Source organism: Panthera pardus, unplaced genomic scaffold (assembly GCF_024362965.1).
Source record: "Panthera pardus isolate Hobbes unplaced genomic scaffold, ASM2436296v1 HiC_scaffold_22, whole genome shotgun sequence".
Classification (NCBI taxonomy): Eukaryota; Metazoa; Chordata; class Mammalia; order Carnivora; family Felidae; genus Panthera; species Panthera pardus.
Window position 1 is genome coordinate 86,875,837 of NW_026526788.1, and position 18,049 is coordinate 86,893,885.

General features: G+C 53.4%; 1 protein-coding gene and 1 long non-coding RNA gene across 6 annotated transcripts; one reads left to right on the top strand and one right to left on the bottom strand.

Annotated features, from left to right (window-relative positions):
• Nucleotides 1-777: 777 nt before the first annotated feature.
• Nucleotides 778-16,827, top strand: MTG1 (mitochondrial ribosome associated GTPase 1). Of its 5 annotated transcripts, none has more exons than XM_053910109.1 (11): nucleotides 778-989; nucleotides 2,016-2,093; nucleotides 5,021-5,112; nucleotides 7,533-7,613; nucleotides 8,140-8,196; nucleotides 8,543-8,633; nucleotides 10,542-10,603; nucleotides 11,038-11,134; nucleotides 11,518-11,599; nucleotides 15,667-15,779; nucleotides 16,171-16,827. In XM_053910109.1, exons 1-11 carry the CDS (start codon nucleotides 878-880, stop codon nucleotides 16,302-16,304), a joined length of 999 nt encoding a protein of 332 aa, XP_053766084.1. In that variant the 5' UTR covers nucleotides 778-877; the 3' UTR covers nucleotides 16,305-16,827. The 5 variants fall into 5 exon arrangements, with proteins under 5 accessions (XP_053766084.1, XP_019287777.1, XP_053766086.1 ...); XM_019432232.2 differs by having other exon boundaries at nucleotides 2,016-2,080; nucleotides 5,008-5,112; XM_053910111.1 differs by having other exon boundaries at nucleotides 15,667-15,757; nucleotides 16,171-16,288.
• On the bottom strand, nucleotides 9,058-15,672 carry LOC128779052 (uncharacterized). The gene is made up of 2 exons (XR_008424990.1): nucleotides 14,196-15,672; nucleotides 9,058-13,947 (listed from the first exon to the last, which is right to left on the bottom strand). It is a non-coding gene; the product is annotated as an uncharacterized LOC128779052 (long non-coding RNA).
• Nucleotides 16,828-18,049: the final 1,222 nt, after the last annotated feature.

Here is an 18,049-nt window from a genome sequence, read left to right on the forward strand (position 1 = left end):
GAGGTTTAAGACCATCACAGTAGTGACATTTTTGTGTGGAGAATCCAAGCATGTGTGCAATTTTAGGAACTTGTTTCAAAAATTACATTTAGAGTAATACTCTTGTACCCGGTGTACGCTGAGTAGCTGGTTGGACTCAGATTAAAGCTAAAACCTGGGGCGCCTGGGTGGCTCAGTTGGTTGGGCCTCTGACTTGCGCTTAGGCCACGATCTCGTCCACACGTGAGTTGGAGCCGCGTGTGGGACTCAGTGCTGACAACCTGGAACCTGGAGCCTGCTTTGGATTCTGTGTCTCCCTCTCTGTCCCTCTCCTGCTCGCAGTCTGTGTCTCTCCCGCAAGAATAAATTAAAAAAAAAAAAAAAAAAAAGCTAAAACCTGACTACATTTACACAGAGTACCCGGGCAGTGGGAATCCCAGGCTCAGTGTATTAATAGGCTTAATGTAGCAGAACTGCAGTCAGTATTTGCAAACGCTTTGCTTAAAACCTGGAGTACTTGAAAAAAAGGATATTACATATATAGGGCACATTTAAAATATTTGAAAATTTTAACCAAGTTTGTAAAAAGAGGTCAAACATTGGCACGGGACAGCTAAGTTATATTACAGTTATACTCAGAATACATTTAGGGAAGAACTGGAAAACACTAACTATTCACGAATTCTCAGGACCCCTGAGAGTCTCCAGAGTGCACAGGCCCCAGGTGGGCTCGTAGACCCGCCCCCTGGGCTCCTTCCGGCGCACAAAGAAGCGTAGTGCGCACGCGCGGAGCGCGCGTCCGTCTCCTGAACCCCGGAACAACGGGGCCGGATGGTGGGCCGGTCGGAGAGGTCCGTCGAGGGAGCGGTTCCCCCGCGGCGCTCTGGGTCGCGGCGCCATGAGGCTAGCCTTCCGCGCACTGGGCGGCGCCGCCGGGGTCGCCTGGCGAGAGAGCTTCCCCCTGGGCGGTCGCGACGTGGCGCGCTGGTTCCCGGGCCACATGGCCAAGGGTGAGCGGGGCCTGGAGGGGCCGGTGTTTGCGCGGTGCGGCCCGGTGGCCCCGGCGCCCGCTCGCTCGTCAGGCTGTCCGCGCGCGGGGCGGGAGGCGGGGGCGGACCGGAGCCCCGAGCCCCAGAAAGTGCCTTCTGCCACTTTGTTCCCCCAAGCCTCCGTTTCCACATCTGAGTCCACAGAGACGTACTTTCCTGAGTCTTGTTTTGAGTACTCGATGAAATGGTGGTAGGAAAGCCCTCGCCGAACTGCGAAGTATTCAGCTATTATCGTTGCAACACCTTTAAGACACGGCCACTGCTGTCTTCTGCCTGAAGCCCTCGAGGAGTTTCTTACTGTTGATTTGTAAAAATGGGCCCGAGAAGACGCGCGGGGCCGGCGCGGTCCTCCGTGTCAGCGATCGCCGGGTCCCGCTCCCGCGCCCCTCAGCGCCCTCTGACCTCCGCGTAAGTGGTGAGCCGGTGCCCGCTGCGCCGGCCCCTGCGGAGTGCGGTGCGTCGGTGTCCGCCCTCGGGACGCGGACGTCCGAGGCTATGCGGAGGACCCGGTTGAGCGGGGGGTCACCGTGCTGAGGGACACTGCGCGGGAGGGGGTGGTTACTTTCGTTGTGGGTGTTGTTCCTGGTTAATGGTTAAGGGGGAGTTCACTGCTGTGCGAGTGGCTGAAACTTAGGCAGCAGCATGTCCCCACAGCGTGGAGGGCCCAGAGAATCGGGTGGTCCGAGTTACCCTTTTAAGGCCGAGACCAAGACCCATAGGAGGTTCAATACTGCAGCTGGAGCCCTCCAAGTGGCTCCACCCCCGACATGCTTTTGCCCTTCAGGCAGGACCTCTTCTTTTTGGAGACACTGTTATTGAACTTGGAAGAGGCCCTCAGCAAGGGTGTATCAGTTATGGTGACTTAGGACACTGCACTCAGGTGTATTCTCTCTAGGTGGTGTGTCATTCTGGACCATTCAGCGTCACCCAATCACTCTTGAAAAGCCATAGACGCCTTCCCTTAGGCATCTTTCTTCTGTTTTCCAGGGCTGAAGAAGATGCAGAGCAGCCTAAAGTTGGTGGACTGTATCATCGAGGTCCATGATGCCCGGATATCCTTTAGTGGTTGTAATACTGTGATTTATGATAAGAAATCTATATATACACACATGTAGGTATATGTTGTATATGTGTGTATATATGTGTGTGTGTGTGTGTGTGTGTGTGTGTGTGTGTGTATATACACATATATATATTTGGGCTTTGTCCCTGTTTCTGGCACAGAGCTCCTAAAATCCTGGGCATTTTTTTGTAAGTTTATTTATTTTTGAGAGAGAGAGCCGGGGAGGGGCAGAGAGAGAGAGGGAGAGAGCGAGAACACTGACAGCAGAGAGCCCGGCGCAGGGCTTGAACCCATGAACTGTGAGATCATGACCGAGATCATGACCTGAGCTGAAGTCTGACACCAACTGAGCCACCCAGGCCCCACAAACCCTGGGTATTTCTTAAGTGATGAGAGTGGTAAAAAAGTGTCTGTTGTTATGTGACTTTTGGAAAGCCACTAAGTCACCTAAGTTCCAGGGCTGGTTGCCAGGGGAGGTGAGAGTGGCTGGAAGTTGGATGGATTGCCAATGGCCACTGATTTAATTAATCAGGCCTATATAGTGAAACCTCAAGAAAAACCTAAAAGGACAGGGTTCAGAGAGCTTTTGGGTTGGCAAACACGTGGATACAGAGGGAGAGTGGCACATTCAGAGCATGGGAGCTCTGTGCCCCACTCGCTCATACGTCGCCTTATTCGTTTCTTCTGTCTGACTTCCTGAGTTACATCCTTTTATAATAAGCCAGTAATCTAGTAAGTAAGATGTTTCTCCGAGGGCTGTGGGCTGCTCTAGCAAGCTAATTGAATCTGAGGAGGGGCTTGTGGGAACCTCCCATCTGTAACAAGTTGGTCAGAGGCACCGGTGACCAACTGGACTTGGGATTGGCACCTGGAGGGGGCAGGGTGGGGAGGTGGCACATTGTGGGACTGAGCATTAACCTGTGGGGTCTGACTCTTCCTCCAGGTAGATAGTGTCAGAGTTGAGTTAACTTGTAGGACATCCTGGTAGTGTCGCAGAATTGCTTGGTGTTGTCCTCCTCCCCCACCCCCAACTTTATTGGAATTAGGTGTGGAATTGCAGTGGTACAGGAGAGGCCCTGCTTCCTGAATCAGGCTGTGCTCAAGGCGGCAGGAAGCATTCCTGCTTTGTAGCCTTGTCTCTGTCTGGTCCTCCTCCTGTGTCTGGTCTCTGCTCTGGTCCAGTCTGCTCTCACAGTGCCTGGCAGCCTCACCTCTCAGAGTTACTGGCATTTAACTCTAAACCCTCAGTACATGACAGAGTTCCCCCAAGAGGCTTTAAAAATCCTGGTTTGGGTCCCTTTCCAGACCGGTTAATCAGAATCTCTGGTGGGGGTCCAGGCCTTGTATTTTTCGAGCCTCCTCATTGATAGGTAGATAGCATCCATTGTCTCTGACCTCTGCCTGCCTTGCCCAGGCCTTCCAGTTCAATCCAGCAGTCGGTTCTCGAGGTGGGGCGTGCAACCTTCATTTCGACGTTCCTGCCAGCTGGCTTTCCTCCACGCTTGAGGTGGGAACCGGCAGGGTCTGGCGATCTTGCTCATTACCATGTACTTTCCAGACCTTTTTTTTAATTGTATTTGAGCTATGCTTGGATTCTCTTTATGTGGTAAAGGCATTGGTTTGAGAGTTCTTACCACCTCAGCGATAGCAGATGAGGGACAATTTTCACTATTTCAAAGATTTGGAACTTTTGTAAGAAAGTATTGAGTTTATTTATTGTAGGCGAAATATTGTAGGATATCTCATGCTGGCCAGAAGTGTTTGCTGGCAGTCTTACGATTATCAAAAGTGATGAACCTGTAGTTACTGTTCAGTGCTCTGTAAGAGGACACCTGTCCTGTTGGCTTCTAGATGTTTGCCCTTTTCTCCAGGACAGCAAGAATACCTACGTTGGGTTGCGGCCCTGGGAGGATGGAGTCTGAATTATACAGGATTGGTTAACCCTTTAAGGAAGAGAGTAGGCAGCTTAACTGGTGCCTGGACCCAGGGTGTGCCCAAGGCCTCAGGAGTTTCACACCTGGACTCACTAGGAGATGAAGCACCGGGAAGGGGCTGAGTGTTCAGAAGATAGATATATGGGCACCCCCCTCCTAACTGCGTTAGGGTTCCACGAGGTGGGACCTATCGTGATCCCCAAGGGTCCCTGGCTGAGGGAGGAAGGGCGTGGCAGTGCTAGTAAGGAGGCAGAACCTTCAGTGGTGGTTTCCATGGGGGACCCTCATCTCCTTGGCAGTAACCAGAGGGTGGCATTGGTTTGAGGTATACTAGCTAGGACTTTACGGGAGGCCCTTTTTTTGAGTGATCAGATCATTCATTTTGAACTCACATATCTTGGCAACTAAACAAAGAACCCATTAATAAGACCTTCCCCTGAGCTTTGTTTTTTGTTTTTTGTTTTTGCCGCCACCATTCCCGTTTGAGGAGGAACGTGAGAACCACTGCCCTGCTTGCATGTGGTGGTTCCATGGCAGTGAGACCGTTTCCTTCTTCTCTGCCAGGAGGGTAGGACTGGGGTATGAGGCTGGGCTGGCTGGCATGTACTTGCTTTGAGACTGGGCTTCCTCCTCTGCTCACTTCCTTCTAAAGATGTTCCTCTGGGGGTGCCTGGGGGGCTCAGTCAGTTAAGTGTCCAACTCTTGGTTTCAGCTCAGGTCATGATCTCATGGTTCGGGAGATTGAGTCCCTTGTCAGGCTCTACGCTGACAGTGCAGAGCTTGCTTGGGATTCTCTGTCTCTCCCTTTCTATCTGTCCCTCCTCTGCTTGTGTGCACATGCTCTCTTTTTCAAAAATAAATAAATAAACCTTAAAAAAAAAAAAAGATTTTCTTCTGAAGGTGGTGCCAATATGCATAACAAGACGAGATAAAATAATGGTCTGGTGAAGCATGAAAGGAATTTTTGCCTTAATTTTGCCACATTCCACTTTCAGGCCGCAACCCTCTGTTTCAAGAAACCCTTGGGCTTAAGCCTCATGTGCTGGTCCTCAACAAAATGGACTTGGCGGATCTGAAAGAGCAGCAGGTGAGGGTCCCTGTCCCGGGCACCTCCAGCACTAGGGTTGTGTCTAGGGTCACCCTTGCAAGCAGACTCTGTGTTGATTCACTCAGGCAGGCTTGCTTTAGCAAACAACCCTTTGTTTGCAGAGGTATTCCCGCCTGATTTCTCAAAATGACCTGCTTCCCTCTAATGTTTAATTTATGGTCCAAATGACCAGAAAGCGCACCTCCCAAAGGAAGTGGCCAGGCTTTGCTGCTGGAGCCAAGTGCCCCACAGGGTGGCCTCTGGCCCCATGTGGCTCTGAGCGCTTGAGATGTGGCTCCTGCTGCCGACACGATACTCGTGTTTTATTTCATTTTAGTTAATAAGTTTCCGTAGCTGTTTGAGGCTGGTGGCCATAGGCACAGGCCACAGGTACTGACCTGGAGGTCTCCTGTGATGGCTGCATTTGGCCCAGGCACCCACACTGGCCAGTTCCATGGCCTTCCAGACACCAAGTGCACTGGAGGCCCAAAGTAATGTCTTCAAAGCAGGCAGGATCGGGGGACACAAGTGACCAAGTGCAGGGCATGCCCATGTGTCCCAGCATACAAGAAACATGAAGGTCTGGGCATATTATTTTTGAGTGTTCACCTCTGCTTTTCTTGCTGTGTTATCGAATCCTTCCGGAAGGGCAGGTGTCAGACCCTTGTGGATTCCAGCCTAGCAGTTTTCAGGCTGTTAGTGGCGCAGCGTCCTCTTTGTTGGCAGAGTGCATTCAGGCTTCTCAGTTGGTCGTGGTATGTTTGAATTACTTAGACCCCAACCACAAGTCTCTGTCACAAGGTTTCCAGGGGAACATCAAATATAGGAGCTCTTTGTTTGCTGAGAATCCGAGCAGAGGCCACCCCTAACCCACGTGCGGGTACCTCTGGTCATTTAAATCCCTTCTGCTGTGCAGGACGGGGGGTGGACAGCTCCAGAGCCCCCAGAACAAGGTGTTCATGGGCTTCACTGCACGCACGCTGTACTAACTTAGCATCACAAGCTTTGCTTTCATTGGTTGAGACTTGAGTCTTACCAGCGATTGCTTCTGGCCTTCCTTAAGTGCTAATCTTTGTGGAGTGTTGGGCACATAAGGTGACCTAACATAGGGACACAGCGGTGTCTCAACTGGTTGGGAGGTGGCAGGAGTGTGTGCTCCTCCTCTCAGGTGCTGCTGTGGGCAGAGGAGAGGAGAGGAGAAGGCCCCAGGGATGGCCCTTCATGTCTGCCTCTGGGGGTGGGTGGGGACATCCCATGTGAATGTATACACTTCAAAGCGTGGCTTCAAATATGTCTTTGTTGTGGCCTGTATCCTCATCTGTATCATCATAACAAACAACTAAAATATATAATGAAAATTAAGTTAGCAAGTGACTTTTGGTTCATTTAGGCATTGACCATGTTTTAGGTCAGTACGTGGTCAAACAATATCATACCGGTATTAAAAACTATGATTCCTACACTGATTTCACTTAATGTTAAGACCAATAAATTCATATTAACCTTAGTTTACTTTTGAGCTTTTAAAGCGTTGCATGTACTTTGTACTTGGATTGGGTTAAGGCTGGGTTTACAGTGGTCATTTTGTGAGAGCTCATCAGAATACTCAGGACTAAGCAGATCACTGAATGCAGCCAGAGGTGGCTCATTTTCCGTGGAGGTACCTGTGTCCCAAGAGGACAGCCAGTGTCTGTGCTGAGCCCTCATGCCTGCTGGAGCCTGCAGCTCGTGGACCCCTGCCCAGGGCACTTCCTTCCTGTGCTCACACTGGAGCCTCCTCTATGGTCTGTGCTGTCCACGGGGCCCCCTCGCCTGGAGCACGCCTGGCCTGGGTCGGGGTGGGGCTTCAATCTCAGATCCTTGGATCTTAGCATATCACATCCATATTTTCATTTAGTTTTTAAAATGGAAATATCGTACCCCAGTGTTTATAGCAGCACTCTCAACAATAGCCAAATTATGGAAAGAGCCTAAATGTCCATCAACTGATGAATGGATAAAGAAATTGTGGTTTATATACACAATGGAGTACTACATGGCAATGATAAAGAATGAAATATGGCCCTTTGTAGCAACGTGGATGGAACTGGAGAGTGTGATGCTAAGTGAAATAAGCCATACAGAGAAAGACAGATACCATATGTTTTCACTCTTATGTGGATCCTGAGAAACTTAACAGAAACCCATGGGGGAGCGGAAGGAAAAAAAAAAAAAAGAGGTTAGAGTGGGAGAGAGCCAAAGCATAAGAGACTCTTAAAAACTGAGAACAAACTGAGGGTTGATGGGGGGTGGGAGGGAGGGGAGGGTGGGTGATGGGTATTGAGGAGGGCACCTTTTGGGATGAGCACTGGGTGTTGTATGGAAACCAATTTGACAATAAATTTCATATATTGAAAAAAAAATGGGAATATCTCTTTCAGAAAATTATACAGCACTTAGAAGGAGAAGGCCTAAAAAATGTTGTTTTCACCAACTGTTTACAGGATGAGAATGTCAAGCAGGTAGGTGCTTCTCTGTTTTACACCCTAATGCTTTTGATTAAATACATTTAAAAGAAATGGATTATCTTATGCTCTTGTGAGAAGCAGAGTTTTGGAGGCAAGGCAGGGGTTGGCTGGGGTTCCTGGGGTACACTCATCTCTGGTCGAGAGCAGGTAGGCCCTGGGCAGCCTGTGGTGGTCTGCAAGGCCCAGTGCCAGGCTGTAGCATGTACCCGGGGCTGTTGTTGGACAAGCTTCTGGAGGGTGTGGTGCCTGGTTTTCCGCAGTTGTATTTCGAGGATTTCCCTGGCTGGTGGAAGGTGGCTGCGGTCACAGCCGTCACCCTCTGGGGGATTGACCTGCTTGCTGATGGTGGAGGGACAGGTCAGGGCGCAGGTGACCCCCCCCCCCCCCCAGCGCATTCTAAGCCCTGATGTGGACAGAGCCCTGGTTCTTCGATGCTGGGCATGGGGTACGCCACCTCCAGAAGCTAAGGAGGAAGCCGGTTTCTGTGCGAGTGTGCCGCTGTGTGGTTTGTCTGTTGCAGATAATCCCGACGGTCACGGGACTGGTGGGGAGCAGCTGCCGCTATCATCGAGGAGAGGTCGGTGGTGGGGCTCAGTGCTGGCTGTGGGGTGGTCCCTCCTGCTGAGGAGCCCTGGGCTCAGTGGCTAAGCAGTGGTAGACCAGTCCCCATGCTGGGCCATCACCAAGCCCCGAGAACTCCTGGGGGCTGTCTCTGTGCTGCCCCAGCCCACAGAGCTGCCCTCTGTCTTGTTGTTTGGAGCAGGGGTGGGGGGTGGCCCTGCTGGCGGGGCCTCCACAGTGACCTTTCTTCACCTGAACCGGCCTGGGTTTGTGGGTCCCGTTGCATCGGCCACGTGAGGCTCTCAGTGGGGCTGTGGGTGGTCTGGGTGGACCCCTGACTCCCTGCTCTTGTGCTTCTGCAGAGTCTGGAGTACTGTGCCATGGTGATTGGGATCCCCAACGTGGGCAAATCCTCGCTCATCAACGCGCTCAGGAGACAGCACCTCAGGAAAGGTACTGCTGGCCGTTGTGAGCTGATGCTGTGGTGTTTGCTGGCGAGCGGCCGCTCTTCCTCTGGCTCCGAGAAAAACCTCGCCCTTAGCCAGAGCCTCATGGCCCCTCAGGGTTGTCTCTTTGCACCGGATAACTGATGTGAGGTTAAATGGTGAGACAGAATCATCCTGTCACACATTTTAAATTAAAAAAAAAAAAAAAAATTAATATTTATTTTTGAGAGAGAGAGAGAGAGACAGAGTGTGAGCAGGGGAGGGGCAGAGAGAGAGAGAGAGAGAGAGACAGAATCCGAAGCAGGCTCCAGGCTCTGAGTTGTCAGCACGGAGCCGGACGCGGGGCTCTAACCCACGAATTGTGAGATCATGACCTGAGCTGAAGTTGGACACTCAACCGACTGAGCCACCCAGGCGCCCCTATCCTGTCACACATTTTACTTCGTTCTCTCTCCTGAACATGAAGTGTTAAGATATTTAACACGTGGATGACTTTCCTGCCTGTTGGTGATTGTGTTCCCCTTCACGGAAATCTCTTTGATGCCCATACTCATGGCGTAGCCGGATAGATGGGGCCTGATAACAAGCAGCAGGAGGTTGATGGGGCAGCCCCAGCTGGGAGACAGCATCCTGCCCGACTGCTCGGGGGAGATTCTGGGGAGACCCCGGGCCTATCTCCTTGTTTCGTGCTCATTTGGATTTGGAGTCACACAGACGTGCCCACACTACTTACTCACTGTGTCATTACTCTTTTCCATTAAGTATTTTAAAGTTCAGTACCAAGTCCCACATTGGCTTCGTGTTCCACACCAGGATGCGTTCTTTATTAACAAACCCAAACACCATGAGCTCCACTGAACTGTTATTTTACAGATGGTGTTTTTGGTGCTCGTTGGAGAATTGTCAGATCATCATTTTGTTTTTTAATTTTTTTAAAAAATGTTTATTTTTGAGACAGAGAGAGACAGAGTGTGAGCAGGGGAGGGGCAGAGAGAGAGGGAGACACAGAATCCGACACAGGCTCCAGTCTCTGAGCTGTCAGCACAGAGCCCGACGCAGGGCTTGAACCCACAAACTGCGAGATCATGACCTGAGCTGAAGTCAGACCAACTGAGCCACCTAGGTGCCCCAAATCATCTTTTTTTTTAAGTTTACTTTTCTCTAATTGTGGCTTAAAAAAAAAATTGGTGGCATTAAATATATTCAGTGCTGTGCGACCATCACAGTATTTCTAGACTTTTCCTTGGTCTCAAACTGAAAGTCTATAAACATAAACCCTAGCCCCCTCTCCCCTCCCACCGCCTGGGCACCACTAATCTGCCTTCTGTCCCTGGATCTCTGAAGAGCTCCTACCTCACATGAATGGAATCACACGGTAGTTGTCCTTTTCTGTTGGACTGATTTCACTGAGCATAATGTCGCCAAGGTCCATCCGTGCTGTGGCCTGTGTCAGAATTTTGTTCCCTTTCAAGGCTGAATAATATTCCATTATGTTTAGATACCACGTTTTGCTTTTCCACTCGTCCACTGATAGATACGTGTATCTCTACTCTTGAGTTTATCCAGCCCCTTGGTCGGGAGCTGTGCTCATAGACAGGCCTGTCGTGATCAGTGCTGTGGGGCTGATTTGCCGGGTGTAGGCTCGGTGTCGGGGGCACAGGGTCAAGTCCAGGAGGGAGGAAGCCGTCATGTGGGAAGCAGCAGCTCTGTGCTGACCTCCACGGCCGGGCCCTGGCCTCTCCTCACCCTCCCAGGTACCAGGGAGGTGCGTTTCGGTCCCTGTTGGTTTGGTGCTGAGTTGAGCACGAGCTCATCTGGGCCTTCATGGGTTTCCGGCTGTGTCATTTCTTCTTCTGTAGCTTGTGTGCCAGGCTTCTGTGTTCACTACGTCCGACAGCCCCTTTGCATCCCACAGGGAAAGCTACCAGGGTGGGCGGCGAGCCTGGGATCACCAGAGCCGTGATGTCCAGAATCCAGGTAGGGTCCTCGGCTGCTGGGTCTGGAGCTCCACACGCAGGCGCCTGCTGCTTCCTGAGGACTCGGGAGGCACTGCCTCCACCCGCCCCACCGAGTGCTGCCGCACGCCAGGCACTGCACCAGCCTTCCACCAGAGCTGCGGGCAGGCGTGCTCGTCACCCCTGTTTTATGGAGGGGGAGCACGCACCTGCCTAAGGTCACACAGCTCAGCTCAGCTTGTCCACACATTCCCTTCTTTTCCTGGGAGGAGAAGATTGGGGCCCTTGGGGCCTGTTGCTCCTGTTCTCTGGACTCAGTGGGAGCCGACCCAGTGGGGAAGCCAAGAGTGGTGGAAAGGCCTCGTTGGAGCCTCAGGAGCCTAACACCCCGGCTCCAGGGGCCGCCGAGCAGCAAGCCTGGAGGCAGCGGCGCGGCCGACTGTCCTGTGTCCACAGGTGTGTGAGCGGCCGCTGATGTTCCTGCTGGACACTCCTGGGGTGCTGGCTCCTCGGATTGAAAGCGTGGAGATGGGCCTAAAGCTGGCCCTGTGTGGTGAGTTGGGGGTCACCCTTCGTGCCTCCTCCTGCCGCCTGGGTGCGGGGCCCCCAGCCCTGGCACTTTGTGCCTGCCTTTCTAGGCCTGGATGTTGCAGACTCTTGAATGCTGTGCTGAGCGGGCATCTCAAGCAGCCTGTGCGGTCCTAGCTCAGGGCGCATGTGGGCCAAGCACTGCTGTGACCCCACTGACCCTCACAGCCCTCCTTGGAGAGAGTGCCTTCCTTCTCCCATTTTACAGCCAAGGCAGGTCTGTGGGTCAGGTCCAAGGGCCACGGCCGGGCCTTCTCCTCAGCAGCACCTCGGGCTGAGACAGGGAGGGGCCTTGGGGTACAGATGCCAGGCTGGTTTGCCGGGCTCACCCTGGTCGCCTGATTCTAGGAACCGTGTTAGACCACCTTGTCGGGGAGGAGACCCTGGCGGACTACCTTCTCTACACCCTCAACAGGCACCAGCTCTTTGGGTGAGTGCAGGGTCCGGGGCAGGTGGCTCGCCTCTCTCTCTCGTTCTAGACAAACATAGTCTAAAAAAGCAGCAGCAGTAAGATGCGATTAGACAGCAGCCTGCACGTTATTTGCAGCATACAGGTCGATATGTTTGTTACACAGTCAAGAAAAGCCTCAAATTTCCTGTGCTCTTTGGTAATTCCTCCTTCCCACCTTTACCTGCTCCCATTTTACAGACGAGACCCCAAAGCCCGCTCGCCACATCCTGGTGACCATCTGTTTTCTGTCTTTCCTTGGACGTCCTGTGCTCTGTCTTGCGGGGTTCCCGTCCTCGGTGTGACTGCTTTCAGATTCCTCTGTGTGGTGCCTCCAGTCGCTCCTTCCTGGTGCAGATTTACACCTTGTTATTCCCCCAGGAGTGAGACGTGAGCCGAGGGTGTTTGCTGGGTGTCCTTTATCGCGTTGAGGACCACAGCCTGGCCGGAGCTTTGTCAGTTTTGTTGGTATGGTTTCATTGACTTTCTCCATTGTCTTTCTGTTATTTCATTGATTACCATTCAGTCTTTATTATTATTTCTGCTTTGCTGGTTTTCCTTCTGTTTTTGCCATCGGTTTTTGAGAGAAGGTACTGAAATCTCTGCCTGTGGTCTGTCTGTCTTGCGGCTCTGTCCGTCTGCTTCACGCATTTCGGAGCTCTGTTGTGCGGTGCAGGGACAGCCCGGGGATCATCATGTCCCCCTGAACCGATGCCCTTATCAGTCAAAATGCCTTTCTTGATGTTCACAATACTTCCTGCTCTGACATCGACCTCGTCTGGTAGTTACACACCTGCTGTAGCTTCTGATGAGTGCTCACATGGAACGTGTTTGTGTCTTTATATTTAACACGTGTTTCTCGGGGGGCCTGGGGCGCTCTGTCAGTTAAGTATCCGACTCTAGATTTCAGCTCAGGTCATGGTCTCACAGTTTGTGGGATTGGGCCATTCTCTTCCCCTCCTCCCTCACTCTCTCTCTCTCTGTCTCTCTCTCAATAAATAAATGAATATTTAAAATAAAATGAAATAAAATGTGTTTCTTATAGGCTGTGTACAGATAGTGAGGCCTTGTTTCTTATCCAACCTGACCATTTCTGTCTTTTATTTTGGGTATTTGGACCATTTACATGTAATGTGATTATTGATCTTGGGGTTACATTTGTCATCTTACTCTTTGTCCTATCTGTCCTTTGTTCCTTTTCCTCCTCCTCTGCCTCTGCCTGTGCTGTCTCCATCTTTCTCTCTGTCTCTCTCTGCATCTTTCTCTCTCTTCCTCTGTCTCTCTGTCTGTCTCTCTGGCCTTTTCTGGTTACTGGGATACTCTTATCCCCTCTCTCCCCTTTGTCAGCTTGCCTTCTGTAACGTATGGAGGAGGTTGTCTCGGTGTGAGGAGGGTTAGGTGATAGAACCCGTCTCATGGCGCATAAGCACCTTACGATAGCGCATCTCCATTTTTCTCGTGATCTTTGGGCTTTTGTTCTGTCTTGCTTTCATGTATTTTGTAAGCCTGAGATGTACTGTGTTCACTCATATGGAGACTCCCAAGTGTGAGACGTAATCTTAGCTGTCTGCCCATGGCTTTATGGTTCATGGGCACCGCTTGTTTCTTTGTGTAGATCCACGTTCTGTCTGGTGTCGCCATCCTCTGACGATTTCCTGTAGCGTTTATTGCAATGCAGGCCTGCTGGTGAGGAGTTTGTCTCCTCAGGTTTGTCCAGCGATGCCTGTGTTTCACGTTCATTTTGGAAAGATACTTGCCCTGTGTGTGAAAGTCTAGGTGGATGGTTTTTTTTCAGGAGTGGAGAGATTTTGTCCCATCCTGTTCTCACCTGTGCTGTTTCTGATGAGGAATCTGTCACGGTTGTCTTTGTTCCTCCAGCTGCTTTTAGGATTTTCTCTTTGTCGTGCTCTTGAGCAATTTATGACAATGGGACCCGTGTGGTTTTCTTTATGTTTCTTGTGCTTATAGTTTGTTGAGTTCTTAGATCTGTGGCTTTGTAGCTTTTATCACATTTTCAACCATTATTTCTTCCTGCGTTTTCAGTTCCTGCCTGCTCCCGTCCTCAGGACCTGCTGGGCACGGCTGCTGCCCCATGGGCGACCTGCCTGCACCCCATGTGTCTGACCCACTGCTAGCGCCCACCAGTGTGTGTCTCACAGCACGGGTCTCCAGTCCGATTCGGATCGTGTTTTCCATCTTCTGTACATCTGCTTAACTTTGTAACCACATGGAATGTGGTCACGATGACCGATCTAACATCTCTGCTGGTCCTAACATCTGGGGTGCTTTCAGCTGACTGATTTCCTCCTCACGATGAGTCTGTTTTCCTGCTGGGCACGCCTGATCATTTTTTTTTTTTTTTTTAAATTTTTTTTTTTTTCAACGTTTTTTATTTATTTTTTTTGGGACAGAGAGAGACAGAGCATGAACGGGGGAGGGTCAGAGAGAGAGGGAGACACAGAATCGGAAACAGGCTCCAGGCTCCGAGCCATCAGCCCAGAGCCTGACGCGGGGCTCGAACTCACGGACCGCGAGATCGTGACCTGGCTGAAGTCGGACGCTTAACCGACTGCGCCACCCAGGCGCCCCAGATCATTTTTGCTCGGATGCTTGGTGTTTTAAATTTTACCTTCTTGGGAGATGGGTATCTTTAAGTTCCTGGACACATCCTTGAGCTTTGCTGGAGACAATTATCTGGAAACAGTTCCTTCCAGGCCTGACTGAGGCAGGGCTTCCCCCCACCTCCGCTGTGCCCCATGGCTCATGAGGTTTCCGTCTGCTCCTGGCTCTCCGTGAGCACTGACTGCTGCCCCTGTGCCCTCCAGGGTGGTCCTTCCTGGCCTCTGGCTTTGGGGAACTTCCTTTATCATGTGTGCAGATCCCTCCTCTGCTAAATACAGAGGATGGCAAGCTTCCAGAATTCTCTCTCTGGGCAGCTCTGCCCTTTCTGGTTCTGTCGTGTGACTTTTACTGGGCCCACACTCCAGCCACCCTCGCGGCTCCCTGGGGCCTCCGGGCACCAGGCTGGGTGTTTGTTGGTTTACATCCTTTGTAGCTTGATGTCTGGTGCCTCGAAAACCATTGTTTTGTATGTTTTTGGTTGTTTCAGGTGGATCGTAAGTTCAGTTCTCGTTACTCCATTTTGCATGGAAGTAGGATTTCAAATTGATTATTTTGTTTCATTTCCGTGGGAGTCTGTGTGGGCCTCCGCGGTCCTCCAGTGTTTCTGGAGAACAGGCAGCCGTGTCCTGCAGGGCGGCCCTTGCGTGTGTGTAGTGGGGTGCCCAGGACAGAGGGGCCGCGAGTTTGATTTGGGACCTGCCTTCCTCAGGATGCGATGTCCTCCAAGATGGGCACTCCGATACCCAGGTGGGGTCGCCTCGCGGCCGAGCCCCGCCCTGCTCTGTGGACCCGGAGGCAAATCCCACCGTCGCTCCGGCTGTCGTTGGTTCCGGGACGAGTGGCCGGCAGAGGTGTTAGTTGTGTCTCCCGTGGGGGACGTGCTTGTCTGTGGATGAGGCTTGTCTCCTTCAACCCTTCAGGGTCAGACACACCCGGCCCTGCGCTGGCCTTTCTCATCAGGCCCTGAGCCAGCGTCACGGACGGGGCGTCCACAAGAGCTACTGGACAGTTCTCGGCAGAGGCGGGCGCCGAGTGGGTTTCTGCTGGTCTGTGGGCTACAGAAAACACCAGTCAGACCTGCTCATTCTCCCCTGGAGAGAGTGCTGGCAATCCTGGCGATCCTGCCTCGGGCGGCTGCCCAGAGGCTTGGAGCACCTGTCAGGGTACTGCCGTGCTGACCTAGGGCTCCAGGCTACGGGCTGCTCGGGAACGGGGCGGATGACGCAGTCGTCCCGCCATTGCGGCCACGGGCATCAGCAGGGAAGCCGTCCTCAGGAGAGCTGGCTGTGGCCACGTGGGAGGACAGACGTCTGCAGCTCTGCAGTGGGCACTTACGGCCACATGCACGAGGGGTCCCTTGTGGAGCTGGGCGTGACCCAGCATGTCCCCGCCTGGCTCCCTCTCCCCGACTGTTGGTCTGTGTGTAGGTACGTGCGGCACTATGGCCTGGGCGGCGCCTGTGACGACATCGCCAGCGTGCTGAAGCAGGTGGCTGTGAGACTGGGGAAGACGCAGAAGGTGAAAGTGCTCACGGGCACGGGTGAGAAGTGGGGGCATCTGCCTCCGGCTGGGCTTGGGGAAGCAGCCGATCGAGCGGCCCCTGGTGCTGGGGGAGGACACTGTGGGCACATGTGGCTGTTCTGGGAACACAGGTTCTGCAGAGGGGCGGGCTCTCGGTTCAGCCTGTAGACGGCAAGGCGGCCCTGCCTCGTGGCGCTGGATATACCCTGCGTCCCACCGGTTTGAAACCTGCCGAGGTTGAGGCGCCACAGCCCAGACTCTTGTGTTTTCTTTCAGAACATGTGCTAGCGCCCAGGCTCCACAGGTGCCCACCGTCCGTCCCTGAGGACGGGCAGGGAGGCGTGCGTCTGAATCCTGCGCCTGCCCCGTGGGGAGGTGCCTTCCTCACCAGACCCTCTTCTCTCCCCCAGGTGACGTGAACGTCATCCAGCCCAACTACCCTGCGGCAGCCCGAGACTTCCTCCAGACCTTCCGCAGGGGGCTGCTGGGCCCAGTGATGCTGGACAGGGATGTCCTGCAGAGGTCCCCCGTGGCAGAGCCCTGAACTGGTCCAATTGGCAGGGGCCTCACTCCTGCCTGGCCCTTGGCACCAGAGATGCAGGGCATCCCAGACCACAGCCCAGAATCTGATGCTGGGCCTCCCTTTTCCAGAAGCTCCATGCTGGTCACTATCCACTCAGGTCTCTACGCCAGGAAGGAACCTGTACCTCCTGCTGCCCCACAGCCTGGCCAGCTGTTGTTGGGGACTGTGCCTGGGGTCTGGACGTCAGGGCTGACGAAGTCCCTAAGCTGTCCCTGGGTGTCTCAACTGTGCCAAGTATCTCTCAGGGGGAAGATGATGCTTTCTCAGGAGGACGTGAACGTACAGTCTGCAATTTAAAAGTCTCACAAGGCCAGTCTCTGCTGGTGGCTCGTTTGCTGTGCACCAGGAGCACCTTGGGCTCACATGTTAACGTCTCTCCAAAACGACACAAAAAACGGGATATGAACTGCTTAGTGAGTAAGGCCTATGTATTGGGGCCTTGGTGGTACCCTGGGTCCTGCAGTAAAGAAGAGTCTGTTTGCCAGTGGAGTGTTTATTTCACGACACGACGAAAATGTGCACACAAATGGACAAGAGGTGCCAAGGAGCTGTGGCCAAACCCAGGAACTGTCTGCTCCCTCGGTGCCCCGGGGGCTGCCCTGCTCACGGCCAGCTGCACGCAGGCTGGGAGGGTCGCTGGTGTGGCTCCCCCCCCCCACTTCCGAGTGGCAAACTGTAGCTACTGGACAGTGGGACTCTCCCCAGGGACCTGTACCTGCCAGCCTGCATTCCAGAAAAGGGCAGAGGAGGGAAAGGGGGTGGGGTGTGCCTGGTGAGCAGCTCTGCCCCTTCTGTGTCCAGTGTGTGTGGCCTTCCTGGAGCGTTGGAGTCTCTGCCAGGCACCTCCCCTCCTGAAGGTGCCCACGGTGGCGCACACTTCCTAATCAGAGATTACCCCCCCGTGGGTGCCATCTGCTTCCTGCTGGGACCCTGACCAGTAGGGCAGGAAGTACTCTAGCATGTGACTGTACCAGATGGGGACAGGCTCTGGGAGTCAGGCTGGTGTGTGGTGCCCCGCAGCCTGTGAGGGCGGCTCAGAGGCTGGGCCCATGCTCCTGGCCCCGCAGGGAGAACTGAGTTGGCCCGAGGTGCAGCCCTGATGGGTCTCCCTGTGCTGCCTGCAAGTACGGTGGCAGAATGGTCACACTGCCCGAGGCCCCGGGCAGGGCTTGGCCGCAGCCTGCTGGTCTTTGGTTACATCAAATTTGGTCTGGAATGGATGGAGAGGCACCTGGGCTCGTACCCCAGGAATGCTGGCAGTGCGGATCCGTGTCCTGGTCTTTGGAGAACAACGCTTGGTCCAGGGCTCCGCTGGTAGATTGGCGACCCTCACCCTGACCAGACCTGCGTGTCAGCTGTGGGCGAGCAGAGGTGGCAGGGCCCCCGGAGGTGCTGGTCTTGGCACTGGCCTCTGTCAGCTGAGTCCAAAGGCCCCATAGTCTGGGGGGTGAGGGCAGATTCTGGGAGGCAGCCCAGCGGCAGGTGAGGCTTTCAGTGAGCACCGACGGAGGGGGCGATCCAGAGGATCCAGGCCTGGGGCGTTGTCCTGCCGTGGGATATGGGGCAGAGGGCGTAAAGAGCCAAGGCCTCCAGGGCTGAGCTCAGGAACTGCAAGCCAGGCCAGAGGCTGGAGGGAAATGGGCTTCCGGGCACCTGAGAAGCAATGGGCTGGTCTGCAGACGGGTGTTTGTGTGCCAGAGGCAAAC

What these genes read in the sequence shown, in the direction of transcription:
- MTG1 (XM_053910109.1), top strand. Translation starts at nt 878, where the DNA reads ATGAGGCTAGCCTTCCGCGCACTGGGCGGCGCCGCCGGGGTCGCCTGG. An exon ending in TGCCCGGATATCCTTTAGTG is followed by an intron (nt 2,094 to 5,020) that starts GTTGTAATACTG and finishes TTCCACTTTCAG; the next exon opens with GCCGCAACCCTCTGTTTCAA. An exon ending in GCCGCTATCATCGAGGAGAG is followed by an intron (nt 8,197 to 8,542) that starts GTCGGTGGTGGG and finishes GTGCTTCTGCAG; the next exon opens with AGTCTGGAGTACTGTGCCAT.